This window comes from Rhodamnia argentea, chromosome 2 (genome assembly GCF_020921035.1).
Source record: "Rhodamnia argentea isolate NSW1041297 chromosome 2, ASM2092103v1, whole genome shotgun sequence".
NCBI classification, from domain to species: domain Eukaryota; kingdom Viridiplantae; phylum Streptophyta; class Magnoliopsida; order Myrtales; family Myrtaceae; genus Rhodamnia; species Rhodamnia argentea.
In genome coordinates this window covers 5,336,752-5,364,025 of record NC_063151.1, presented here as the reverse complement: position 1 = coordinate 5,364,025, position 27,274 = coordinate 5,336,752, and the positions used below count along the sequence as shown (strand labels likewise).

At 39.4% G+C, this 27,274-nt stretch overlaps 3 protein-coding genes across 11 annotated transcripts; 2 read left to right on the top strand and 1 right to left on the bottom strand.

Annotated features, from left to right (window-relative positions):
- The first annotated feature begins 2,992 nt into the window (after nt 1-2,992).
- Nucleotides 2,993-21,616, top strand: LOC115749921 (electron transfer flavoprotein subunit alpha, mitochondrial). Of its 8 annotated transcripts, none has more exons than XM_048274350.1 (8): nt 2,993-3,237; nt 3,720-3,902; nt 4,265-4,476; nt 4,821-4,984; nt 5,246-5,407; nt 5,662-5,714; nt 6,336-6,362; nt 21,213-21,616. In XM_048274350.1, exons 1-8 carry the CDS (start codon nt 3,145-3,147, stop codon nt 21,381-21,383), a joined length of 1,065 nt encoding a protein of 354 aa, XP_048130307.1. In that variant the 5' UTR covers nt 2,993-3,144; the 3' UTR covers nt 21,384-21,616. The 8 variants fall into 8 exon arrangements, with proteins under 8 accessions (XP_048130307.1, XP_030542822.1, XP_048130308.1 ...); XM_030686962.2 differs by lacking the exons at nt 6,336-6,362; nt 21,213-21,616 and adding exons at nt 6,195-6,335; nt 6,689-6,991 and having other exon boundaries at nt 5,249-5,407; XM_048274351.1 differs by lacking the exon at nt 21,213-21,616 and adding an exon at nt 6,689-6,991 and having other exon boundaries at nt 6,336-6,449.
- LOC115749922 (vascular-related unknown protein 4-like) lies at nt 9,027-10,039 on the bottom strand. Its single transcript, XM_030686963.2, has 3 exons — nt 9,620-10,039; nt 9,439-9,501; nt 9,027-9,324 (listed from the first exon to the last, which is right to left on the bottom strand). Exons 1-3 carry the CDS (start codon nt 9,932-9,934, stop codon nt 9,181-9,183), a joined length of 522 nt encoding a protein of 173 aa, XP_030542823.1. The 5' UTR covers nt 9,935-10,039; the 3' UTR covers nt 9,027-9,180.
- On the top strand, nt 21,590-25,411 carry LOC115749920 (glucose-6-phosphate/phosphate translocator 1, chloroplastic). Of its 2 annotated transcripts, XM_048274345.1 has the most exons (6): nt 21,590-22,103; nt 22,567-22,792; nt 23,263-23,485; nt 24,011-24,224; nt 25,002-25,061; nt 25,111-25,411. In XM_048274345.1, exons 1-5 carry the CDS (start codon nt 21,603-21,605, stop codon nt 25,011-25,013), a joined length of 1,176 nt encoding a protein of 391 aa, XP_048130302.1. In that variant the 5' UTR covers nt 21,590-21,602; the 3' UTR covers nt 25,014-25,061; nt 25,111-25,411. The 2 variants fall into 2 exon arrangements, with proteins under 2 accessions (XP_048130302.1, XP_048130303.1); XM_048274346.1 differs by lacking the exons at nt 24,011-24,224; nt 25,002-25,061; nt 25,111-25,411 and adding an exon at nt 24,693-24,729.
- Nucleotides 25,412-27,274: the final 1,863 nt, after the last annotated feature.

Here is a 27,274-nt window from a genome sequence, read left to right as displayed (position 1 = left end):
ACGTGCGAGACCAGACGGTGGTTGACGTGAGTTCCCACGCTACACGACATTAACATAACATTAATGTGTCGTCCTTTCTTCGTTTGGGGCGAAAGTTCGTTTGATAGTATTTCGCCCGATGAAGCTAACAAGATATTAATAATTTAGTGCGATTCTAACTTTCCGGCCAGTTAAAGTGGGTTTAAAATTCATGACACGGAAATACCTAAATTTTAACTTACATGATAGAAATTTACTAACTAGTTATCATTAATAGAATTGAGTTACTTTCATAATTGATTTAGTTATTATCTAAAGTGGATAATTTACTTCTTAGAGAAGGCCTAGGCCATACTTACATCTTTAGCATATGAAATCGCTTCATGGATAGATGAAGTAGTGGCCGGCCTAGTTCCGGCTTAAGAGTATTTGGAATTGCATGGTTGTGTCAAAAAGGAGACAGAAAATAAAAAGGGAATTGATTATATAATAGTCTCTCGATGACTCTTATGCTAATAGTTTATTTTTTGACCAAAAAAATAAATAATAATTAGTAAAAAAATTTTATAGGATCCACTCTTTTAAGAATTTGTTTCTAATCACATATTGTTATTCTCACAATCACCTAAAAAACTGTTATATTAGCAATGTCAAAAAAAAAAAAAAAATTGGAATGATAAGAAAAGGAAAAATGAAGAGAAAATAAAATCGGATCACTCAAAATGTTTTTATGCTAATATTGAAGCCTCAAAATCACTTTCTTTTTTTTTTCTTTCATTTTTTTTTTTGCTTATACTTGGAGTTGCTAAAATAACATTTTTTTTTTGTCAAAGCTAAAATAGCATTTAATAATGAAAAAATGACACAAATGGTCATTGTTCAATGCGCAACGCGATTCTTGCACTTTGAGAAAATTTCAAATAGGGGCCCAAAGTCCTCTCATTTTTACAAATAAAGGCCTAAAGTGAACCTAGTTTCAAATAAAGTTAATACCACAAAAAATTTCAAACTAATACATCTATGACAAATTTACCCCAAACTATTTTTTACCACAAAAAGCCTCAAATTGGTACACTTATGACAAATTTACTCTAAACTAGTACATTTATGATAAATTTATCTTCCCTTAGTTTTAGTAAAATCTCCCTTGACATTTAATAATGAAAAAATGACACAAATTGCCATTGTTCAATGCACAACGCGGTTCTTGCACTTTGAGAAAAATTCAAATAAGGGATCAAAGTCTTCTCATTTTTACAAATAAAGGTCCCAAGTAATAGAGTTAATGCCACAAAAAATCTCAAACTAATAAACGTGTGACAAATTTACCTTAAACTATTTTTTAACCACAAAAAGCCTCAAAATTGGTACATTTGTAACAAATTTACTCAAAACTAGTACATTTATGATAGATTTATCCTCCCTTAGTTTTAGTTAAATCTCCCTTAGCATTTAATAATGAAAAAATGACACAAATGGTCATTGTTCAATGTGCAACGTGGTTCTTACAATTTGAGAAAATTTCAAATAAGGGCTCGAAGTCTTTTCATTTTTACAAATAAAAGCCCCGAGTGAACCTTGTTTCAAATGGAGTTAATACCACAAAAAAATACAAACCGATACACTTGTGACAAATTTACGCCAAACTATTTTTTAACCACAAAAAGCCTCAAATTAATACGCTTATGATAAATTTATTCGAAACCGGTACATCTATGATAGATTTATCCTCCCTTAGTTTTAGTTAAATGAATTGGATGATAGCTAGTGGTTGACGGGTGTATCGGTTTGAGGTTTTTACCCTCTGTTTGTCATAGGTATGTCGCTTTGAGATTTTTCATGGTATTAATCCAATTTAACGAAGTATAAAGTTGTCACAAGTGTACCGGTTTATGATTTTTCGTGTTAAAAAAATTAGTTTAAAGTAAATTTATTACGAGTATACTAATTTAGGATTTTTGATAGTCAAACAAATAATTTTGGATAAATCTATCATAGTTGTACCACTTTGTGATTTTTTGTAGTAAAAAAATAGTTTACGGTAAATTTATCACAAATGTACCAATTGGGGCTTTTCGCGGTATTAGCCCTTTCAAATTAAGATCTCAAGTACCCTCATTTTCTCAAATAAAGGTTTAAAATGAATCTCATTTCAAATAAGATCCTGAAATGGTTATGGAATCTAAAAAAATGCCTAATTTCAAGGGCATTTTCATCATTTTCCTTTATTTGATTTTTTTTCTTTTTTATTTGTCTTTTCCTTTTTTCTGTTTTCTTAAAAATTAAAAAAAGAAAAAACACACGCAGGCGAAAGGGTCAGGTGGTCGCCCCACCGCCGAGGGGATGGGGAGGCCGATAGGGTCGATGGTGCCTTGGTGAGGGCGACCCTTGCCTAGATCAAGGAACGGACTTGCCGGCCCTCGCCTCTAGTCGGCGAGGTCGCCGACCCTTGTCGAGGAGCCAAAGACCCCGCCGGCCTTCACCGACCCCCACTAGCGGTGGGGCGCCGACCGCAGCTCTCTTGCTTTTGTATGTGTGTGTGTGTGTTTTTTTTAATTATTTTTTTAAAAATAGAAAAAGGAAAAAAACAAAGAAAAATAAAATAAAATGGGGAAATGTCAAAAATGCCAAATAGGTCAAGCCCTTTTTTGAGACTCCATGGCCAATTTAGGCCTTTATTTGAAACTTGTTATGCCACTTAGGGCTTTGTTTGAGAAAATGAAAGCATTTCGAGTTTTTATTTAATAAAATAAGAGCATTTCTGACTCTTGTTTGGAATTTTCTCTAACACTTTAAGTATATTCAATGGGTTCATGAACTTTTAATTTGTTCAATATGATTTTTAAATATTTTAAAATTTAAACATAATATTACATATTGAGCCAAAGTTAATGATTCTTATTGCACAAACCAAAAATTTACTGAAGATATCACAAATTTGATCAAAGTTTTGCGATCATTTGCGCGCTTTATCCCTTACATAAATAATTGCCAAAGGACATGGGATGTTGGGATAGGAATGCCACCGGGATCTACTCTCAACGCATCGTGCTGCACTCATCCTCATCATACGGAGACGATGCAAAATAGGATTCGGGATTGATAAAGCGGCTCTCCACTTCGACCCGGACACGATAATCCAGTGAAGTGCCAGAGGAGATAAAAATGGCGACCCGGGTGTTGATCGGAGCTCTCAGAAAAACCACCTCTCGATTGCCTACCTGCCGGTTTCTCTCCGTCAGTCCCGTTTCCAGATTCGTATGTTCGTCTACTCTAATTCTGTGACCTTACTGAAGTTCTCGAGTATGTTCATGTGTTAACCAATACATCGAGCGCGTAAAATTGATTTGAATCGTCTAAGAAAAGAGGGGGGGGACTCAGGAGCCAATCAATCCATGCGCTTGTCGTTGCTCTTGTTTCCTTGGAATTTGGTGTGATCTTGATCAAGAAACGGAGATGATCTTTGTGAGTTTATAGGTAAATGGGTCAGAATAGGATGTGTTTTGCAAGTGTTTGATGAATGACCCAGTTTTCCAATTGGTGAATAAACGTGCAATTTGCGAGCTCTTTTATTGCTGGTGTTGAACTATTGCTATTGCCTAATCGGAATGCGTGGGTGACTGAAGATGATTGCTGTAGTTAAGCTCTTAAAAGTTCTCTCTTTTTCCCCTGCAAACACTTGCCAACCGTTGAAAGCATTTATCAATCTCTCATTTGCTTTTTTGTTTTAATGGAAAAAGGCTAGCACTTTGGTTATAGCCGAACACGAAGGCGGTTCTATCAAGGCACCATCCTTGAGTGCAGTCGAGGCGGCAAAGTCTCTGGACAAGGACAATTCAATTTCGATGCTGTTGGCCGGCTCAGGTCATTCCCTACAAGAGGCAGCTGCCAATGCTGTCTCTTGTCATCCTTCTGTTTCTAAGGTGGTACCTACTTTTCTTTTGTTCTAGTTTCTCTCTTCATTGATAGTGCATACAAAAAAGAGAGAAAATGTCTGTCTTTCATGGAGCTTGCTTCTCTGAATTTTACTCGGACTAATGTGGATAAATCTATTGTTATGTTTGGATATCCTATGTCGGATAAGAGGTATCAAAATGCTGTTCTGTAGTTATAGCCCACTTAAGCATCTATACCATGTTCCCTATGGCGTAGAAGCTAAGAAAAATTAACTGCCTATACCGATACAAAAGTAGTCTAAATCTGCATATGTGCTTCTTACACTGCAGGACAACCTAAAGATATCAACTAATCATCTGATTATTGCATGCTGATTTCTACTTTGTAGGTACTTGTTGCTGATTCAGATAGATTTATACATCCTCTTGCAGAACCTTGGGCAAAACTGATCCAGCTAGTTCAGCAGAGAGAGAATTTCTCGCATATAGTTGTTGCGTCTGGTTCATTTGGGAAGAATATACTCCCTCGGGCTGCTGCCCTCTTAGATGTCTCTCCAGTTACTGATGTTATAGGAATTTCAGAATCAACAACGTTTGTTAGGTATGATGGAGTTCCTTTATATTGGAAAAAGCTTTTTCTTTTAGTGTGCAATTCAGGACTGTTTATTTATTCTATCCTAAGAAAGCCCATTCATTAACTTAATTGTGTCAAGCTCCATACATGCTAAATACTGGAATCAAATTGGTCAATGATCATAAGTTTATAAAAGCATAATAAGCATCCGTTGCTTGTAGAACTATAGTGACAGTGACAAGTCATTCAGTGGATTACATTTTTTTGCCTTATGAGATCCAATACAATGATAAAGATGCTCGGTTATTGCTGGTGGTTTGTCTCAGCTAAACTAGGCTTCAATCTAATGCTGTCTTATTTCTATCTGGCAGGCCCATTTATGCAGGAAATGCACTGTGTACAGTTCGATATACTGGTGCTCACCCATGTATGTTGACCATCAGATCCACATCTTTTCAGGTGCAACCTTATTCCACAGATTCAAAGGCTCACAAGGCTCCTATTTCTCAGGTTGATCTCTCAACCTTTGAGGAAGGTCTGTTTGCCTTTTCTACTTCATAGGCATAAGTTCTGTTTATTGATAGGATCTATTTAATCTTGACCAATACAGTTATACCCCTATAAAATGGACAGAAATCTTTCAGTACTCTATATATATTTCTGCATCCTCCGCAGTTATTCACTTTACTCTGCAGTGCTGTCTTTACCCGCTAAGCATGCATATCATGGGAGATATGATGACATATGACATTCAAAAACCAGAGAAGAAGAAGTGCTTACTTCGTACTCCTCTTAGCAGATACAATTGGTAAATCTCAGTATGTGAAACTGACATCCCAAGATAGTGAACGCCCTGATCTCGGTAATTCACGGATTGTGGTCACCGGCGGTCGAGGACTGAAAAGTGCTGAAAACTTCAAAATGTTAGAGAAGCTAGCAGAAAAGCTTGGTGCAGCAGGTTGGTCCAAAATTTATGGTTTCTTTTGAAGACATGTTTCTTCGTAACTGCATTGCAACTTCTTCCATCTCACTCTCCTGGCAAAAGAAATTGCAATGTGGCATGGCCCATAATGATTTTTGGCCATGCCTTTGAAGTGATGTGTTTATTGTGTGGGATATGATACTGCTCGTCACTTCTACTTCTGAATGAATTCAGTTTGTATCTTTATGAGAAGGGATTGGTTACATTGATGCATTTTTGCCTTTTTCTAGTTGGTGCTACACGTGCTGCTGTTGATGCGGGGTTTGTGCCAAACGACCTCCAGGTAGCATCTCTATCCTTGCTATCTTGGTTTGGTATTTGAACTTTTTTATCACTGCATGGTTCTGTTGATGAAAATCCATTTGTTGTCTACCAGAGTGTTGTTTCAGCTTGTATCTGAGACTAGATCCCATTCTAATTCTTGATACTGTATAACTCAGCCAACCATCTTGTCTAAGTGCAAATCCTAAAAGAAATAGGTGAAAGACACGTATCACTGTTTAAGTGCTACAGAGTGCAATGAAAAGGTTGCGGGCTATTAGTTTTCTGAGCTCTTTTTGGTTTTGTGCTGTTCACTACACCAAAATCACGCTTCAACTAAAAATTATTCCATGTGCTATTTTGTTTTTCACATGAAAATGTAAATTTCAGCTTGGTCATTTTCAGCATACCGCTAAATGGTGCAGCTGTAGCTTGTAGCAGGTTGCGTATGCGTTACATTATCCGGGATATGGCCTTAAATTATGAGTGACTTTGCTCTCAGGTTGGTCAAACTGGAAAAATTGTTGCCCCAGAATTATACATGGCTTTTGGAGTCTCCGGAGCCATTCAACACCTTGCTGGCATGAGAGATTCCAAGGTCATAGTCGCTGTAAATAGAGATGCAGATGCTCCAATTTTTCAGGTGAACTCTCTCTCTCTCTCTCTCTCTCTAGGGTATCTAATGGGCACAGAAATCAAGGATTCTAGCTGTGGATTTATTCTGAATGCAAATGGTTATAAATCCTCTTGATTGAAGGATAGAAATCATTTCTACCTCTGATATTTCAAAAGAATTCTTTTTCAGCATAACATTTTTCTTCGACAGTATTCTTGTGAATAGCTAACACTGAAAAAGTAAATTTGCTTGGTATGCTAGTAAAACTCATTATTCATTCCCTTCTTGATTTCTTGAGAAAATTAAGCTTCGAAGGGAGCTTCTTGGAGAAGCGACCTCTCTTCAAGCGTCCCTTGCTTAACTGGAATGATAAACCGCAGGTTGCTGATTATGGGCTTGTCGGCGATCTTTTCGAGGTTATACCAGAGTTGCTAGAGAAGCTTCCTGAGAAGAAATAGACCATTGTAGACAGAGATAACGGGAAAATGGGATGTCATGTAAAGTTTCAATTTGGAAAAGGTCATTGGAATAAAGCGAACTCCTGTCTCTCTGCAAATTTGTTCAGCTTCTCTTCTTTTCATTTCAGTACGGTTCAAATGTTCTCAAAATTCTCTTAATGATTTAGCATATGACGTTGGTTTGCCAGAATTTGAGAAATGTCATTGTGGGGAAACATCTTTTCCATGACGCTGCTCGTCGGTGATTGACACCGTCCAAAATGAGTCCACTGAAGCTCATATGAGTATTTTTTGGAACTCAGTGTGTTCTAAAGTAACTGCATACCGGTCATCCGATACGCTACTTCAATGAATTGCTAAAATATCATCGTCCACATGCTAGCCATCACCACCGACACCATCGTCATCGACTCTAGGGCTGTATTTTGACCACGATCATCGATCGAATCTGGCACTCTAGCTTCTAGCAACAACCCGGGTTTGGTGCACCAATTGATCGATAGACCCCTGAGTCAATTCCATTAGAAGAGTAACATACTGTGCGCACCCAAAATGAAATGTGGCTTTCGAAATTCTTACCGACACGCGAACCATCTTGATATTCTTTTGCATACATTCAATCTATCCAGAAAACTAAACAATCCAGAGTAATCTAATTTACCTCATGCATTATTTCGGAGGAGCTGGTGATGCGAGAACACATCATTATCAATCATGTGGATGGAACTGGAGAATGTCCATCGACACTTGCATAAGACCAAGATACGTCCTTTCAAAGCAAATTATTTCTTGAGCGCCATATGTTTGGAATATTATGGTTCGCTAGCTGTCTCTAAGAGCTAGTTTATGGGTTGTGGTGGTTGTGCCGGTAGAGAACATCCTCTCTATAGAATTTGAAACACCATAGTTCGGAATCATAACGTTCCTCGTGTGCAAAAATGATTCTGCCTTGTGAAGGCGAGATAATACATATGGCGACGACAAGGGTTCGTTGCATTTTCATGCAGAATATATGCAGCTGGCATTGAGGTTTGCCCAACACCCTTTCTTCTAACTTCCATAATTATTGAGTTTGGTGACTCATTACTATATAGTTTTATCAAATGGGTTCGTCATTTACTTAAATTATACTACGGAATACATTAGAATATGAGGTAGAGACTCAGCGTCCTTGTCGGCTTAGCTTGTAAAGTGAGTACTTTCTATACGCTTAGATATATCTAAGCAAGGAGACTAAATACAACAACCCGACAACTGATCATGCAATAATCACACGCACGCTTAACAGCCTACTCGAACTTTTGCCTCGAGCTAGCATTCATGGTGTTAATATGAGACTTCCTATCAATTCATCATGTTGGAGTAGGTTTTATCAAGAAGATAACAAAACACGGTAATATCTCCTTATCCAATATTTGCGGCTTATCATCAGTTTTGGATTCATTGCTAAAACATTTAGTTAATCACTGTAGAAGAGTACTTCACATTCAGGAAAATCCCTGTGGAATCATTCATTTTCTCAAATAATCATACTTGTTTGCTGTACGTAGATTGGTCCGGTTTAGCTTTTATTCCAAAGGAATAGGAATCCACAGTGCTTTGGTAGTGTACAATGCATTGGGAAAGTCCTACAAACATCTGTGCTGCTAAGTTCTAACTGCAGCTAACAACAAAGGAGGTTGAGTTTGCTGAGGATACTGAGGAACACGAGGGTGAAGAAGTCAAAGCCCAGAAGGTCCCAAGAGAAGAGAAGAATTGAAAAGATTTCTTCGAGAAAGGAAACCTAGTGGGGAAAAATTTGTTGAGAAGATCATTAGGGTAAGCAACCCCTTGGGCGGTTATGTGACAATGACAGAATTTGGTACATACCTCTCAATCAACTGAAACAAAGACTTTTTAGTTCCACATGCGATTCCGGCAGGAAAAGAAAACCTAGGATGTGATTCGAGATGAAATTGTCACTAGATAGAGCGACGAACTCCATTGAATACCTGGCAAACTATAGAGGATTAATGATTGCCAACAAGACTTTACAGCAAATCCTTGACAATATCAGCCTACTTTTCTGAAGTAAAGTGAATTAGGTGGACCATTTGGATAGGATTTGCATTACTTGTTTAGGTATGCGGTAATGCCAGCATTTGCATTAACTAGTTCCCTTTTGCTTGCTTTGACATGTAGCGTGCAAAAACCTAGTGGTGAGTCACTGTATGCACAATAAATTGTATCAAATGGTTCATCTTAGCTTACGCATGGATAATGACATCAACAAGAAGGATGAATCCAATGCATCTGGAAAGGATTAAGAAGCTAACGACCGGTATAACTCAGCATAATTCATATACATGAAGAGCTATTGAGCCACATGGTAGTTTTCCCTTTACAAACTGTTTATGAGCTTTGTGATAGTATCATCAGCCTCGGTATTTCATCATCATGGACATCGGAACCAGGCAAAGACCTCTCTTTTTCAGCTCCGAAAAATTACCATTACCTCTTCCAACGAATCCTAAATCGATACTGATCTCATCGTTTTGGCCTGAAGTAGCTGCATCATCCTGTCAAATGGAAAGATTAGACCCTCCTCTGATACATGAGTCGGAGTGATGACATCATCTACTCCATTGAGAAACTATAAAAAGTAGAACAATGTAAAGAGTTGCGTGACTTACCTTGGATAACTTATCTTCTTTCTGTCCGGGGTGGGAATCCATTGTCTTTTGCAGGCCACAAACCTAGACAGTTGATTAACAAAACCCATGCGCCGGTGAAAAGGTATCCCTTCCATCATGACCATATGACCGAAGATCGACGAGTGACATAAACGAAATTTTGTTAATAAGGATCATCTACCTTGGGACTATTGACAGGAGAACTAGCTGTATCCTCTAGAGCATCATCAATAGGTCGTTTTCTCCTTTTCTTAAAGCTCAATCTCTTACAGCTTCCGGCGTGATCGTTCTCGACGGGCTTCTTCACGACCGATGTAGCAGCGTCGGAGACTACAGAAGAACTATCCTCATAACCCGACGAGGAGTCGTTCTTTCCCTGGCCATTCATCAGGAAATCCACAAAGTATGGCGTCCAACTACTCTCTTGACCAGAGTGACTGCTCGATCTCTCATTGCACGAGAAGTTTTCACTCCGATAGTTCTTGGAGTCGCCCATTTGCGGAGGAAGGAAGGACGGAACGAAGCAGAAGGGAAGTTGAAAAGCTGAAGCTCCGTGAATTATGTTGGCATGAGTTTTGAGAAGACAAACAAAGCACTTATACATCACCATAGAAAAATTGAGAATACAATGTAAGCTTTGGAATATTGGAGTGGACCCCATTGGGGGGTTGGGAAAGGTTAGAGAGAGAGAGAGAAAGGGAGAGGTTTTGACCTAACCAGTTATCTGATTATATAAAATACATGTACACTTCAACAAGATTTTCTAGGCTTTGTAGGTGGAATAATCTTGTTGCCGAATTTGGGAAAATTATATAAAAAAAAAAGTCTTAAATTTATTGCAATTATAAAAATTCAGTCATAAACTTTTTTTTTTTTTTTGTCAATTGAATCCTACCATTTTTGTATTTGTGCCAATTCAATCCATCCGATCAATTTTAACTGAAAATTAGTAATGTGATGCAGCGACGCTAACATGGATAATTTTTAAATGACATTTTTATTCTTTTTCAAACTTTTTGTTTTATCCTTTAATTTTTTAATAATTTTTTTCCTATCTTTTTTTTCTTTTCTTCTTTACCTTAGAGACAACAAGAAGCCGCCAGCCACTGGTGGAGGTCGCCAAGCCTCGATGGTGGTTGGCGGCCTCTTGCCGGCCCTACTAAAATAAAAAAAAAGACATAAAAAAATTATTAAGTAAAAAATTTGAAAAAATATCGAACTATTATTAAAAATTATCCACATCGGCTCTAGTCACACCACGTCGGCAATTTATGACCAAAATTTGCCGGATGAACTGGATTGACACAAATAGAAAATGTGTATGATTCAATCGGCAAAAAAAAAAAAGTTTAGGACTGAATTGGCATAATTACAATAAATTTAGGACTTTTTTTTACAATTTTCTCCACTTACTTTTGTCACATTATTGTTTAGTTTTCTTGGGCGGTTGGAATTGGACTTGTTCTTGGTCTCAAGTCTCTCCACATCATCCCTAGCTAAAGAAGACTTTTCGGTATTTAATACTTTGACGTCACTATAAGCGGCTTAGTTTATTACCATGAAAATAGTTCTGCAATCAAATATGGTGCCGTAATGCCACAGGCACAACAAATGATGAGAGTGACTTTTTCCTCTCTCTGATCATTAAGTTTCTTTCAATGTAACTCAAAGCAGCATGCACAGCCACAAGATGTGACCTTCAGATCGTAAAGAAGGACCACTTCGTATATTATAGGAAGAGATCAACATAATAATTGAGGATGCAGCAAAATCTTAATCTTGTTTTGCCCTTTAAAACATTTCCAACATATACTAAAACACTGGCCTTGTCGATATCCATCAGCGGATGAAATAATTAATGTAATGAAGCTGTTGGGACATTGTTATCAGAAAAGATGGAGCTTATGATGTTGACCTTTTCTCGCCTTTGTTGTTCAAATGGTTGGTTAGCAGTTGGCTTAGAGGAACTAATGAACTTCTTATTACAAGGTTTCCAAGGGAAGATTGCAAAAACATTCTACAAAAAAATAAGAGCAAGTTGCATGACATTTGAACTAACTTCACACCTTACCAGATGCCATATTGTTAAGTATAGGTCCACTTGGATTATAGAAAAAACCTAGTCGATGTAGAATTGGTTCAATTTTTCTACTAGATTGGGTAAGGCATGATTGCCGTTTGATCGGTTGATTTTGAAAGCATGAAAATGGAAGATACTCTTATTAGAAAAACCATGTGGGAGAAGGGCAACTGTGAGAATAATATTTTCTTAGGCTCTGTTTATTTAACCAAAAATGTGGCATTTCTAGGAAAAAAAAATTAGAAAGTCATTTTCGAGGAAATGATGATATTTTTCGTTGTTTGGCTGAAACCCGAGAAATGAGCTAAAAATTATTTTTTTTCTCGTTTCGTATGGAAAATCCAACTTCAAAACTAGAGAAATAATCAAGCATGACTATCTTCCCCAAGCTCAAATCAATCTTAATAACACAATAACTATTTTGCAGCTTACAACCAAAAATGCGGCATGCCCAACAAATTTATGAACATAGAATAGAGAAGTTTGTTCTAATATTTAATCGGGAATGTCATAAAATTAAGGGAAAAGAAAAGTCTTCCATGTGAAGCACAAAGGATCCAACATTGTCTCTGTTGAGGACGTTCAGTGAATAGGACAATCAGTGAGGGGTCATGTCCATCCTATTGTCCCTCCATCGCTTCTCTTTTGCCTTCCTCCACACAAACATTTGAACTGTCATGTTTTGTAGTTTTGTAACTTGGCCTTCCACGTTTCTTAGCTACTTCCTCCGAGCCTTTTAACACCTCAAGACCCCATACCCCAAACTCCTATTTTGGACTAAGATACAGAACATGGAGAATCGTTCTAAATCTAACCATTCATTATCGACCTCATGTCGCATCAGGCGTTCTTTAGATTGAGATTGCTTTGGATGCTTTGTTATATGTCCACAATCAGCTACCTCAAAGCGAGGCGACATGTTGATTCCACATATTTGCATCCAGTTGTTCCAGTTAAGATTAGGACGAACAGCGTGTTCTGCATAGCTTTTAGACATTGTTCTATGGTGTTTTCCAAAGATGAGGAAGGGTTTTAACAAAGCACGTTTTGAGCATGTAATCATCGTTTTCGGGTTGTCTTCTCATATCAATAATGACAGGAAAAAAAGCAAAAAAAGAAGAAGAAGACATGCATCGTTATTGAGAATCCCCCCTAAAGCCGAGGCAAGAGTCTTCTGTTTTTAGGTGGATAACAATGACACGGATGAAATCCAATGATTGTCTGAGTAAAATAATTGTCAGACCGTAGGGGGTCGAATCTAACAGCGATTCATTGAAAGATTGTTCTAAAACATCTAGGTGATATGTATTCTTCGTTGGTCTTGGTTAGAGAAATGCTTCTTTCAAGAATCGTCAACCATCATCTCATTATCAAAACAAGAACCCACTTTGTCTTCCAAACCGTCTACAGATGGTGCCGCTTACATGCCAAATTTCGCAGAAGGAGAGGCCATCTCGACCTTTCCTTTCGGTGCGCTTGGACCGTTATTTATATTAGGGTATGGTTCATACTTCCCGTTGACTCGAAAATATGAGGGTCTGGAAAAGCAGCTCCGGCGGGATCTCAAGATGGCAACTTCCCCTAGACGCCATAATGCTTTTATAGTTTGAGCAAGTATTTCATTAGTAGTTTGGATTTGGGCCCATGAATTATTGCTACTTGTATATACTCTTTTTCGCTTATAATTGAGTACTGTAATAAAGAGATGTGATATGCTAATTATAGTGAAATCCACTGCTGAATGTAGCCCTAATTAATGAGTGAATCAAGATAAATATTGTGTTTTGATTTTTCTTTCTTGCTTTTACGTTATATTTCAATGTAGTTGTGCGCCGAATCCTAACATATGCACTAAGTCTTTGTCCCACCAGCTACGAGCCGTCTCTCTTCTTATTTTGAGACTTGTGCGCCGTCTCATAAAGAAAAATAATAGCAATAATGAAACATCATTTCATTGTCAAAAGGCAATGAGAGAGCACATGAATGAAATGGCCACATGAACGCTAACCCACGGGTGCCCTACAGATTTCTTTCACATGCCGGGACATGTGAAGCTTTGCACTTGCAGACAATGACTCATCTCAAAAGGCTTTAATTTTCAACCCTCCTGCTATTGGAGGATAAAGTAGTTGAGGCCATTTCAGCTCAACTAACCCTGTTTATTCCATTGTATGTTTTGTGATCTTGCAAGAAAAGGATTCTAAATCCAGCATGCTAATTCCAGTGGTTGTTGACATGATTGGTGCATCTACTAAGTTGTGGTCAAAGATCATCTAGGAGCTGAAGATGTAACTTCAAATTTCAAACTAATGTTGCCAAGAGGGGGCAACAAGATTGAGTTTCAGCTTTGTTGGGATGGCTCTAAGCAAAGTCACAGGAAAGTTTTGGTGCAGAGGAAGAGTGCCGAAGTGTTTTAATGAAAGCCATCTAGCCCAACATAGGACTAACAATTGTATAGGGTCCAATTCACCTGTACGCAAGTTGGCTATGCACAACACTTGCTGATGGGAGTGACCTGTCATAAGTCAAGAAGCAAAAGTCGGTCCCCCTCTTTGGGATGATTAAAGAGCCTAGTCCATAACTTTGCTGTCATGCCAATCAATCTTTGACATTGTAATTTTCATCAGTAGTGAATACAACCAAGTTGATGTTTAAGGCACCGCGAAGTGATCTTGCTGCTTCTTAATTGTAAGCACATGAAGATGTTAAGATCCTTCCAAGTTCCAATGTTCTGATAATAAAAGACTACTCAGCGGACGGTCCCCCATATGCAAAACACATGGCCAAAGGTCCAGAGAAGAGAAAGGCCGGCACACATTGAGCTGGGCCTAAATAGTTGCTCACAACTTCCCCTCCTCTTTGGTCCGTTCACTGAGATAAACGCATCCAAAAGAATCCTGCATTGTATTTTCAATGGAAAGCATGGCAATCGGAAGGGGTCAGCCATTAGCCCTATCTTGGTTTTTTTCTGCATATTCATGGCTCAGTATTGAGAATTGCATTTGGAAGACACGGTTTTGAATCGAGCATCCCTACCTTTTTTTTTTTTTTCCTTATGAAGGAAGATTCAACATCGTGTCTGTTCAGCATGGTGAAATGACCAACCTGTATGTTTAAGTCAACACCCATGACGGGTTTTTCCTGCAATGACTAAAACAGACCATGTGAAATTCACCAATCGTCAAGAGTTTCTAGGGCACAATTTTCAGCAGCAAATCGGATCACACCAAGATTAAGATCATGCACGACCCTCATATCCTGATGCTGAAATGCCCCGACTATAGTTCTCCCGATAAGACGCTAATGCCACACGGAAGAATCCCCGCTTGCGTAGATGAAATACATATATGCTGGCTTGACAACATAATCGGCCCCTCGAAAGTGGAATGTCATTGAGGCATAAGCACAGAACTTGGGGTTGTACTTGTAGCAAAACCACAAATCCCGGGACTTGCTGTAGACCCTTTTGACACCAAAGGAGGAAAAATGTTGCTCGAATTCGTGCAAGACGGGATCATAAGCGTCCTCTTGCAGAAGAGTGACCATGGCACCACTGTCTATGACGCATCCGCCGCTTCCGTTGCTCCTCAGGTCAAATTTTCCAGGAGGAAATCTGGGTCTCCAGTCTCCCACGCTGATATCCATCAAATCCACATAATAATTCCAGGATATATTCTGTTGAGATGGAGGGGTCGATTTAATGTCTCTCCTCGGTGGCAAAGTGGTGTCCTCCCCGAACCTTAGAACTCTAGTAGCAGTCATTTCACGATAAGTGAAAACCAAGCAATAAGAGAAAAGATTCCTGATCTGATCAGAGAGTTGAGACACTAGAGACTCCGGGGATCGGCTCAAGCCCATGATTCCCGAAATATTGCGGTTATCGAATGTGAAGCCTCTGTTATCCGACGAGCACCCGATTATGATTCCCAGGAGGGTCAAAACATGCCATATGCCACAAGGAAATGTGAACGTCTTCAAGGAGATCGCACCCTTGGTGCTTGCCCCACCACCCTACTCATACCAATAGGTGCATTGCCCCCGTCTGCATTGATAGCTTGAACAGCAAAGCCAGTGATCACAGCGGAGTTTCTGGAAGGAACTGGACGAGTCGGGGGTGAAGATAGGGACTGTTTGGTTGAAGCAATTTTTGCAAGGCTGGCATTGTGTCCACATGAGGCCGCTTCCGGTGTCCATCAGCATGACTTGAGTGGTGGCCGGGGTTCCGAGCTGAAGCTCCACAGCGTAAAAGTGGCTGTTCTCATGCACTTTGAGGTGGATGTTATTTGGGTCCTCAGAGGAGCTTTTGCTCGAGAGCTCATACAAGTAGCAAGCTCTAGAAATGGAGAGCTCGACTGCCATGTTGAGTTTTTCTTCCCAGATGAGGTTGCCTGGGTACAGAGGCGACTTCACAGAGAACCTAGGAATGAGCTTGAGGCTGAACCCTGCGCATATCGAATGAGCAAAAAAGAGCAAGTTTTGGAAGATGACGAAATGAAAGAGGAGATGGAGTAGTGACAAGACTTTCGCCATTGTTTTCAGGAGAGACGGCAAACTTGCTGAGGCATGTTAGCCACTCAACTCAAAGACATTTACCGGCAACTCATTTTCAAAACTCCAACTCAGATGTCACATTCGCAGCATCATGAAGATATCAATCATACCTTCAATCAAAACGAGGACTTAGGAGGCATTCTGAGAAACAGGCTGTGTGAATTGTTTAAGGACTGTTAAGAGTGCGATCGGTGAAAGCATCATCTAGAGGAAAAATGTTTTTTGCCAAGAATAGAACTGCATTAACTACACCCCACACCATATTCGATTTCAGAAGAGCGATTTCCACATAACTTTGATTACATATTTGTCTGCATTAGTTGCATTAAGATAGTGGTAGATTACTCTAGAAAAGGTCATTCCATGTCTTGAAGTCTCTAATTGGTGCAATAAGGCATTGAGTTTGACCAAAACACAACAGCAAAAGCTCCTCTTGCAAGGAGAAGCTTGAAAACTTCCAAGATATGCATCAGAGAGTAGTAAAACACCTTCTTTCTTCACAGATGCCAACCACATGTGAAGCTTTGCACTTGCAGACAAATGACTCTGGCACAAGAAGCTTCGATTTCTCAACCCTTCAACCATTGAACTTATTTTGTTCGAAGTGATTCAACCATCCGAAATGGTATTAAACTGCATTCTTTTACTTTTGCAAAAGAAACGAAATCTCAAGAGACGAGTCTAGCATAGCATCATATTTCCTTGCAGTGCTATGCCTCCTGATAACACTGGAAGGGCTTCATGCTAATTCACTCCAGCAAAATGCTAAAGCTGAAGTTTTCAATAATTCATACATTTCATGAATATTACAAGTTGGATCAATGTTGCATTGTCCTAGACTTGAAGTTGGTGCTCATAATTGCTCCTAACATCTTCCGTCAATATGATCAACCCGCAGTTTAGGCCAAACGGTTATCTTTATCAGTCGAAAAGTGGGGCATCGCTTAGACATAAGAATGAGTTGCTTCGACTTGGTGTCAAGTTTATAGAGATCGATAACTCGTCCCTAACATTGTTCGTCAGCCGCATAAAGTTTATCTATAGAGTAGATTGTGGAATCCTACTCATCTAATTAATGCGGCCTTAAGATCACATTTTACTTAAAAGGCAAGTGATAAGTCGTGCCGAGTTACCAATAAAAAAATAACAAATAAGAAACCAGGATTTGATCCTTAATTTGATGCTAATATCTTTTGAATAAAGATGAGATACTATGCTACTGAGTTGATGGATGGTTTTCTGGTTTCGATCATACAATAAATTGATTAAGAAGCTCTTGCGCTCAATACAAGATGTCTTATCTTTGCATATACAAAGTTCAATATTCGTGTCTATATCAAGCCGGTGCTGACCAATCGATGATGAACGCTTTTGAGACCATATGGTAAATATTTATTTATTTCTGTAAGGTAATATACCTTTATGTTTATTTTAATACCTTGAATGATAAGACGAATGGACAAAATCGTTTACTGATAAACAAATCCTAATGGAGTACGGTATATACCATTGGAGGTGCTGAGGAGGCGTGCTTCACTAAGTTCGAACCGGGGTGACAACCGAAGAAAGTGAGTTTTCTGTTTGGAGCCGAATCAATTTAAATAATTCCGGATTAACATTAGTAATTAAGTCAATTGGTCAAGATAAAATGACTAATTAGGGGTTAGGTGGTAACCACCCTTCGTATGATAGCCCAAGTCAAACGTGTGTCATGTTCCCTTGTACCTTCTCTCGTTTTCCTATGTCTGAACTGAATGAATGGTGGCTAATGGGGTCCCAATGTAAGAACGAAAGTCTAGCATTTGGAACATGTGTGTTGCACATGGGGTTCGTCATCCTGCAATTCTCTGTCCTGTATCGAGTCTCACAGTTTATCAATCGATGTAGTGGATGCTTTCACGATTGTATACCTAGGATTTATGAGAATCTCGATCTGATGTGACAAGAACCCGAAATGTGGGTGATCTCGAGAACGAGACAGTAGATGAGTACATCGTGAGAGCTGGCAAATCTACATCATTACCTAAACGCAATTACAATTAATGGTTATATCTATTACCAAGTTGCAAATTGAGGGAAAAAAAAAAAAAAACAAGCTATGCTGAGAAGACCAAATCATTCAAACACCAATGCCTTACATTTTGTCGTGTACATGTACTTATTAACTTCTTTGGAATATATGTCCAAATAATCATTTAAATTCCATAAAAAGACACAAAAAAATTAATTAAGCAAAAAGCAAAATTCTAAGCATAAACATTAAAAAAAATCAAGAAGACGAGCAATCAATTTGTTAATTCCCACACCATTCACCTTAATATGTATAGAATGAGAATTTTATAAACATGGACATGTAAAGTGACTAAGAATATTGTCATAAGTTTCTAAAATTTAAACTTGTTTATAATAAGCTATTTCCTTAAATAACATTGGAATAAGGACATCTCAAGTGTCAATATTTGCGTACGGTACTCATTTTGTGGCAATATTTTTTTTTTTATCACTTAAGTGTTAAATCGGAGAAAAAACTATCACTTTAGTGTCAATGACGAGAAATTCCGGTGACCTCATCGGAGTTGGTACTTAAAATAATCATTTTTAAAAAAATTGTTACTAAAATGATCGTATTTTTCTTTTTTGGCAACATGAGGGGTTGTCTATGACCTAATAACCACCTCACTCGAAATTCCTTTGGTACATAAAGGAGAGGGAGACAGTACCTCTTCTGATATTGAAAGTTACGTATTTAAAGACTTTTGTAGGTCTTTGAGGATATTTTTGGGAAGTACGGAGGCTAATTAGGATATTGATATTGAAGGAGAGGGTTGATTTAGTGATATCAAAGGTTTTGGAACGATCACTTTAATACCAAATCAGAGAAAAAATGATTAAGTGCCAAAGGCAATAAATTCCAATTACCTCATCGGAGTTGGCACTTCAATAATCACTTTTCAAAAAAATTGACACTTAAGCGATGCAAAAAAACATATTGACACCAAAGTAAGCGTCATACACAAATATTGACAATTGAAGTGTCTTTTTCCTAAATAATATTTATTGGATTGATTCCCCATGTTTACGTCATTAATACAACGGCTCTATTATTAACAGGGAAAGGAGTTGATTCGACATTTAATTAATGAAAATCAACAAAGTTCTCTAACGTCCGCAGAATGCGAATCTAGAGATTCCAACGTTAGTAGGTTTCTCTCTTCAAAGCAGCATATTCTGATTACTCTAATTTATTCTCCACTGGCGAATTTTCAATTTCCATAAGCGCTGAATAATCCTCTGGTCAACCTTGCAACAATTTGTTGGACCGAAAAAAAAAAAGAAAAGACTTGCAACAATGGTTGGACAAGAAGGAAGGAAACTTCCAACAACTAGAGAGTCCGACCCAAAAAAAAAAAAAAAACAATTCGAGAGAGAATATAGAATCTATAGGTATTATTCGTCTCGTTAACGAGCACTACGAGGTTATAACGGAGATTGTCACGTTACTCAGATCTTATTAATGAGTACTCCGATGATGTTAATTCATTGCTTGAAATAAAGATGTATTTTCATTTGCATAGATTTCATGCGCATTGTGAGGGAAAAAAAACAATGTTTTAAACATGATAAGATTTCGTTATTTTGAATTTTTATGGAGCACTCGAGTCATTAACGAAATCTTTATTCTAATTGAATTGCTCAAGCTAATGTGGCAATTTCAATGTAATAATGGGCTTTCCTTTTGAACAATTAACCTTAAAATAAGCATGAACGGAAAATATTCTTTCACTAGAAATTACCGCCAATTTTTTTATTATGAGGAAAACCGGATCATCACGAGGATCGCGCATGTCCATGGAGCCTATATATTTGTCTCAAAGTCGTTCATCCATGATTACCGCTAGACCGACCATCTAATTTAGATACTCGGGCAATTCATGGGTATACCAATTTAGATAATTAAGAAATTTATCGTCTCATGCAAAAATAGGAAGATATCAACAAATTTTAGTTTGGTTTAAAGGGTATACAATTTCCATTATAGAGAAAAAAAAAATGGAAAGTTCTTCGCGAGAGCGACGTGGCATTACCTCATTGGCGAGTTGGACACAATCGACGAGAGAACAACCGAGAGAAAATTTCAAATAAGTGCGTAAGGTGCTCTCATTTTCTCAAATAAGGGCCTGAAGCGCACATTATTGCAAATAAGGGTATAAAGTGCCCTTATTTTTTCAAAGAAGGGTATGACCGAACAACATTTTTGTCATTTACTTTTTTGAATTTTTTCTTTTTCTATTTTCCTTTCCTTTCCTTTTTTCCTTTTCCTTTTCCTTTTTCCTTTTTTCTTTTTTCTTTTTCTTTTTCCTCTACCTTCCCTCTGTCATTGCCGGCCTCAAGAGAGGGTCCCTCACCTCAGCCAGTGTCAAACAAGGGTCGCCTTGGCCTAGGCGAGCAAGGGCCGCAATCACTAAATTCGGCGAGGGCAACCCTTGCCCATCACCTAGCCTCACCAGCCAAGGCGGGGGTGAGGGTGGCCCTTGACTCGCCACTCACGTTATCGTCGTGTTTGGGTAACTTGCTCATCTCTTCTTCTCATGTCCCTTGCTTTGCGGTCGGTGATCGAGGCTTACATATCTGGTTCCGAGTTCTCTTTGAGCTTAGATTTTGCTGAGTCTAGGCGATGGCCAGGGGAGGGGAAAGGAAAAAGAAAAAAAAAGAAAAATCTCAAAAAATAAATGACAAGAATGCCCTTCGATCATACTTTGTATTTTTTAATAATGAAGACACTTTAAGTTATTATTTAAAATAAGATTTACTTTAAATTTTTATTTAAAAAAATGAAAGCGCTCTATGTCTTTTTATTTAAAATTTTTCCGAACAACTTAGGGTAGCTCAAGTCGTCCTTTGTTTTCTCGATTAAAAACCAATTTTAACTTTTCTGCTCGGGAGAGGAGAGGAGAGGAGAGGCCTTTTCTAATACGGAAAAGGTGGTGGTGACACTTTTACAAAAAGAGGTGCGGTTTCCCATGACAATTTCAAAGATCACAGGGTTCGATTTGTATCGAGGTTTCTCAGCGACGAAAATTATACAAACACCCCCGCCCCCCTTACTTTGCAAATTCCGACCCCAGCTGTGAGTCTCTCACTACTCTCTCTCTATTTAATTGCACCAACCGTCGTCACCAAACACTACAAAAAATACCCACTTTCTTCGAGGCGTGATCTTTCCCATCATTCGTCGAAGAAATCACCCTATTTTCTGGTCGTTTTATGTAGTTTTTCTTCTTGGGTTTTGCCTTCCTGGCTTAGCAGAGTGTGAAGATCTCCCAGTCTTCGAGCTCTGCGTCCGTCAGCGATCCCACCCAATTATAAAAAAAACCCAGTCTTGAGGCCAAAACCAGCGTTTCTTGATCCTCAAGAGACGAGAAGTCCTGAGCCGGTACCATCTCCGCCGATTCTCCGATCATCTTTTTCCCTTTGGGTTAGTCTGGTCGTTTGAGAGCAACCCAGGAACCCAAGTTTCCATCTTGGCTTGAAGATGATTTGTTCGGTGAAACAGTCTTTAAGCCCAGTTCATGGCGCCGAGGTTTTTCTCAGCAAAAAACGTATCTTCCCCTCGAACAGATCCTCCCTCCTGCCGCCTCTGCGAACCCAGAAGTCGTCATGCGCCTTCGTCTCGCTCTCTAGACCCCTTCACATAGCGTCGGTCGAGTCCTTCGGATCGCCGCCGAGGAAGCAAGAGAAGGACTTGATAAAATGCGAGGCCTACGAGGCAGACCAGTCGAAGCCGATCGACGCAGGGGCGGCCCCGTCGGAGGTCGCGAAGAGGGTCAAGATCGGGGTTTACTTCGCGACTTGGTGGGCTTTGAATGTGGTTTTCAATATCTACAACAAGAAGGTGTTGAATGCTTACCCCTACCCTTGGTTGACCTCCACGCTCTCGCTTGCATGTGGGTCTCTCATGATGTTGGTCTCTTGGGCCACGAGGATCGCCGAGACCCCGAAGACTGATTTCGAGTTCTGGAAGACTTTGTTTCCTGTAAGTTTCTGGTTTTGATTTTTGCTTTTGTTAGGTTGATAAGAACGAGGAGATAAAGAGTACAAGCAAGAAAATTGAATTAGGGTGTCAACAATCAAGGCTTTATCGGTTGAAATGCTTCATTTTGTTGCTGAGCATGTGGTGAATTTCACTACGCATGTTTTTGGTTGATCGAGGATATGAGAAGAATAAAATGTAACTGGAATAAGAGGAGGAAAATGATGTTTTGGAGTCAATTTTGTTGTTTTCAGAGAGGAAATTTGTAGGATCAGCACGAGTGGACAGTGAGTGAAGATTGTTTGTCGTCTGGTGCAAAAAGCAAACCTACGGTTTGGTATTTAAATCGTTGCGCTGGTCATTGAACTGAATTAAATTGATTTGTTTTTTTTTTCTGGTATGTGATTTTACTCGACGAACTTGTTTCAGTTGTAATTTAGATGCTGATTGTCTCTGTGTATTCAAGGTTGCTCTGGCACATACAATTGGGCATGTTGCAGCAACTGTGAGCATGTCGAAGGTTGCAGTGTCGTTCACCCACATCATCAAGAGTGGCGAGCCTGCATTTAGTGTGTTGGTCTCAAGGTTCCTCTTGGGCGAAACATTTCCGGTGTCTGTTTATTTGTCCCTCCTGCCGATTATTGGTGGTTGCGCCCTTGCTGCCGTGACTGAGCTCAACTTTAACATGATTGGTAACCTTAGTTTTTCTTAACATAGATTTTATCACATGTCAGTGTTGACACGATATATTATGCTTTTAAGTTGCCTTTCTTTGGAAGCCACAATTGCCTTGGGGTCTTGAAGCTTTAACCTTGCAAAGCATGCTCAACTTAAGCACTCAATTGGGCATAGGTGGTGCAATTTGGGTAGCATGAACTCTGAAGTGCATAAGTTGCTTTGAACTTTCGGAGAATCTGCACTAGAGCTATCTGAATTTGATTTCTTGACCATTTATTTACGTGCAAAATTACCTAGTTTATTTTACACTGCTTTTGTTTTGACTGAAAAATTAAAGCTATCTTGCTTTCTTTGGTCCTGACATTAGCTTGTTAGTTTGGTGAATGTGCTTAATATATGGGGATATTATTTTGGATCAATGTGTCTAGTAGAGGATCATGATTCCTCAGCAGCATGAACATTGTTGTTGGGTCGCTGATTTCAGGTTTCATGGGGGCTATGATATCAAATTTAGCATTTGTCTTCCGAAACATATTTTCGAAGAAAGGCATGAAGGGCAAGTCTGTTAGTGGAATGAATTACTATGCGTGCCTGTCGATCCTGTCTCTTGTAATTCTCACTCCATTTGCCATTGCTGTGGAGGGACCACAGATGTGGGCAGCAGGTTGGCAAAAGGCCGTATCAGACATTGGACCCCATTTTGTCTGGTAAACATTTGATACTACCAACTCTCTTGTCTAGTACAGTTAGCTTTTAATTGATCCTTTATGTAATTAAAGTAGCCAGGGTTGTGTAATTATTCTTAATGAATGAATAAATTCTGGAAAGTGATGCTTTTCACCAATTTGCGACCTTCTATTTAAACTCGTGATGTTTGATATATGTGCATTCCTGTGTTATGGTTTTTGTCTGTCAAGTGGACTTTGATGGTAAAAAGTTGTTAGGAAAGTGTTCGCCATAGTTTCTGGTTATGCTGATGAATTCCATCATTGTTGTAAAGCAAGCATCAATTAATCAGAGTCCCCTGGATCATACATGGATGCTTCTGATATCTTGTGAAGTCCTATGTCTTGCACATGTGGAGCTTGTTTTCATGTTCTGTTTTGCGGATACGCAAGTAGAAGATTTTATGGGTTGCATACTTTTAATTGGTAGGATGATGTGGATGTTTTTCAGCTTCAAATTGCCTTCTACTAAGAAAATGTTATGTGGCTGGTATTTCTCCATGATAGGTGGGTGGTGGCACAAAGTGTGTTCTACCATCTCTACAACCAGGTGTCATACATGTCCTTGGACGAGATATCGCCCTTGACGTTTAGCATCGGTAACACCATGAAACGTATATCTGTGATCGTCTCCTCCATCATCATTTTCCACACCCCCGTTCAGCCCGTCAATGCTCTTGGTGCTGCCATCGCCATCCTTGGAACCTTCCTGTATTCCCAGGTAATTACCCGCTTCTAAATGATGTGGAAGATACTTTTCAAACTTGAACTGATGGCTACGTTTTCTGAAAGACCCTTGCAAGTTTTGGCATTTAACAAGTCCAACCTCTAGAGAGATTTTGTTCGTTTGCATTCTTGTTATGTACTTGTTCTTGTGTAAATAAATATGATATGCAACCAAAGTTGAGAAAGCCGTCCCCCTCTGTTTCTTGTAAAGGCATAATTGACTGCAATCCATGAAAGCTAGAATTTCGCTGCTGAACTAATCCGTTCCAATTAGTTACACATCAAAATGAGGTGGGCCAATGTAACTGAGCATGCTCTCTTGTTTTTTTTCAAAGAAATACGAATCTGAAACTTGATGGGATTAAGGGGGCTACACAAACTGGCTGGGCATGAGAGTGAATTTTACTTTAAGGATGAGTTGGTAGGTAAAGCAGAAAGCTGCTGGCTCTTGCCTCTTTTATAGGTGGGTGCAGCTACTAATTTGATGGGACCGGCGGTTGAGTTTAATTTCGTTGATCTCATGGTTGAGTTGGTGCAAGTTTGACCCATGGATCCAATAGTCACCCCACGCGTAGTAGTTAAATGCAGCAGCCCACCTGTGTCTTTCAACTTGTGTGTGATGAAAGATGAGAAATCAAACGATGCTTGGAATATTCCTTGGTGGTTCCTCCTCTTTCCATGTCATGTTATGGCTGTCTTTGACTGGGGGAATTTCTAACTTGTACACCTGATCTTCACGACTAACTTAACTCGTTACTTTCGGCCAATGCAGGCGAAGCAGTAAAAGCTGGCATCGAGCACTGGCTCGGGTTCGACGAGATCGATGATGGGTTGGTGGGGCGCTTTTTCGCGCTAGCTTGAAGTTTAGGTGTAGCTGGTTACGGGAGCCACTGGATTGGGGGGGATCAAGCTGGACCGGGCAGTGGTGTTCTGTATATTACAATAAGAAGAACCAAATACATAAACAGCTGTGAGAGTTTTAATGTTATACGAGAGGGTTCATTAGGGACTTTGTTTTTGTTTTTGTTTTTTGTTTTTTTTGTTTTTTGTCTTTTATATTTAATCTTTTTTTGTTTATTAAGATGCTTTGTGGGAGAGATTTCCAAGAATAACGGGCAACTTTATCAGGGGTGGGGAAGAACAAGACCCTTCTTTGGACAATGGACATTGCGTTTGCTTTGCACATTCCTTTGTTTTTGTCTAATGATTCGTATGTTGCCAACAGCGTATGTTAGGAAGAAGTTGACGACATGATGTTTGGTGAAGTTGGGGCCAAGTTGGAAGAATTTGGCGCATGCGATGGCCATGCGGCCACCTTCGACGAAAACGACCCTTCGATTGTTCACGAGTCACCTCTCTCTCTCTCTCTCTCTCTCAGCCAACTCTGCAACTTTTTTTGGGTTAGTTAAGTGGGCTTAAGACCCCTAAAACTATAGTCTTGAGACGAGTGTGAATTCTTTTTACCGAGAAAAAATCTCAAATCTCAATTTCGTGAGTTCACGAGGTAAGTCGAATTCGGATATTCGGCTTATGCTGCGCATCCGAATCCCTTGACGTTTGGGTAACATCGACCTGCTCTCGAGTTTTTCGCAGCCAATAGGTACATCAAGTGTACTCCCCCCTCTGAGAAAGATTAAGGAAGGAAAGCTTCATGGGAGAAAAGGCAGCCTCAGATTGCCTTCCTTGTAGGGTTGGGGAGGATGCTCGCGATTAGGGGTGATCAAACCTGAAATCAGACCGGGCATGGTCGGTTCCTAATTTATGAAATTGGGAACCGGACCGATCGATCTGGGCCGATTCCGCGATCGGTTTTAGAACCTCTGTGATTCCTTTTCTTTTTTTCCCTCCTATTCCCTACAAGTTGAAGTTTCCAATCAATTACAAGAAAAACGGGTACTTTTTTCAATTTATTCATTAAATAATGGTTTACATGATCGGGAGCGGTGGGCTAATTGACGTTCGAATAGTTTCCACTGGATTTTGTAATCATTAATCTACTTCGTAGCATTTTCACTAAATTGACACCTAATTTGCGAATTTAGGGTCTGCTTCAATAAAAAAAAATTAAGTAATATGAGCCGGTCTGTTGTTCCGACCAGTTCTTTATATGGTACTATAAATAATTGGGAACTGGAACGGTTCCTTCGGCAACCACCTAGAAATGGCCAGTTCGGTGCGGTCCAATCCGATTTGGGTCCCAAGTTGAACAGAACCGATGCGCACGCCTACTAGCGATTATGCCACCTAATCCACCACCCATCTAGTACTCGTTATTTTGAAGTTTGAGCTATTGCTGTTAATAATACTTTTAGACTTTTCTTTGGTTAAGCTATTACAAGTATTGGGGTTTTGGCGATTTTTTTTTTATGTCAACAGGGGGTATAGTTTATGAGTTATAGTAACAAAATAAAATAAAAAATTGAGACATTAGTATCACAATTGACATAATTGTGAATTTTTGGTGGTATTAACACTATTTTAATTTTCCTGTCCACTCCCTTTCCCTGGGAAATTATAGATATTTTAAGGTTTTTAATCCAATTTTTTTTTGTTCCTTCCGTTTTCCCCCCTGCGCAGTGTCGTTATTCCTCAAGGGAACAATTTAGAGTTTCAGGGGCGAGATTTTGGGTCAACCCATCATGGGCAGGCTATATTCGGATCGAATTCGAACGAGATGATCGCCGGTTAGCGGTTCGAGATCTAAATCGAGGCCCGGTCATTGCTGTTGACGATCGGGGTCATCAAGGCCCAGCTCAGCGGCAGCGCTTTACCAGGTCCTCGGCACGGCGGATACCGTGAATCTCGCGGTCACGCCTGGCCGCTTCGCCCGTAAGGTCTAAATGGCTCGGAACTCCCTGGGTGGGGATCATGCTGTCTACCTCCACTAGTATAGTAGTGTCTCCTCCATGGACTTCATCGACGTCGCCCTGTGGAGACTCCCTGGATTGGGTCAAGCGAAGTCTAGACCATGACCCAACCCGAGCATCCGAGCTCTCTCACCGACTCGATGAGTAATTCATAGAGTCGCCACTCTTCAAAAGCGAC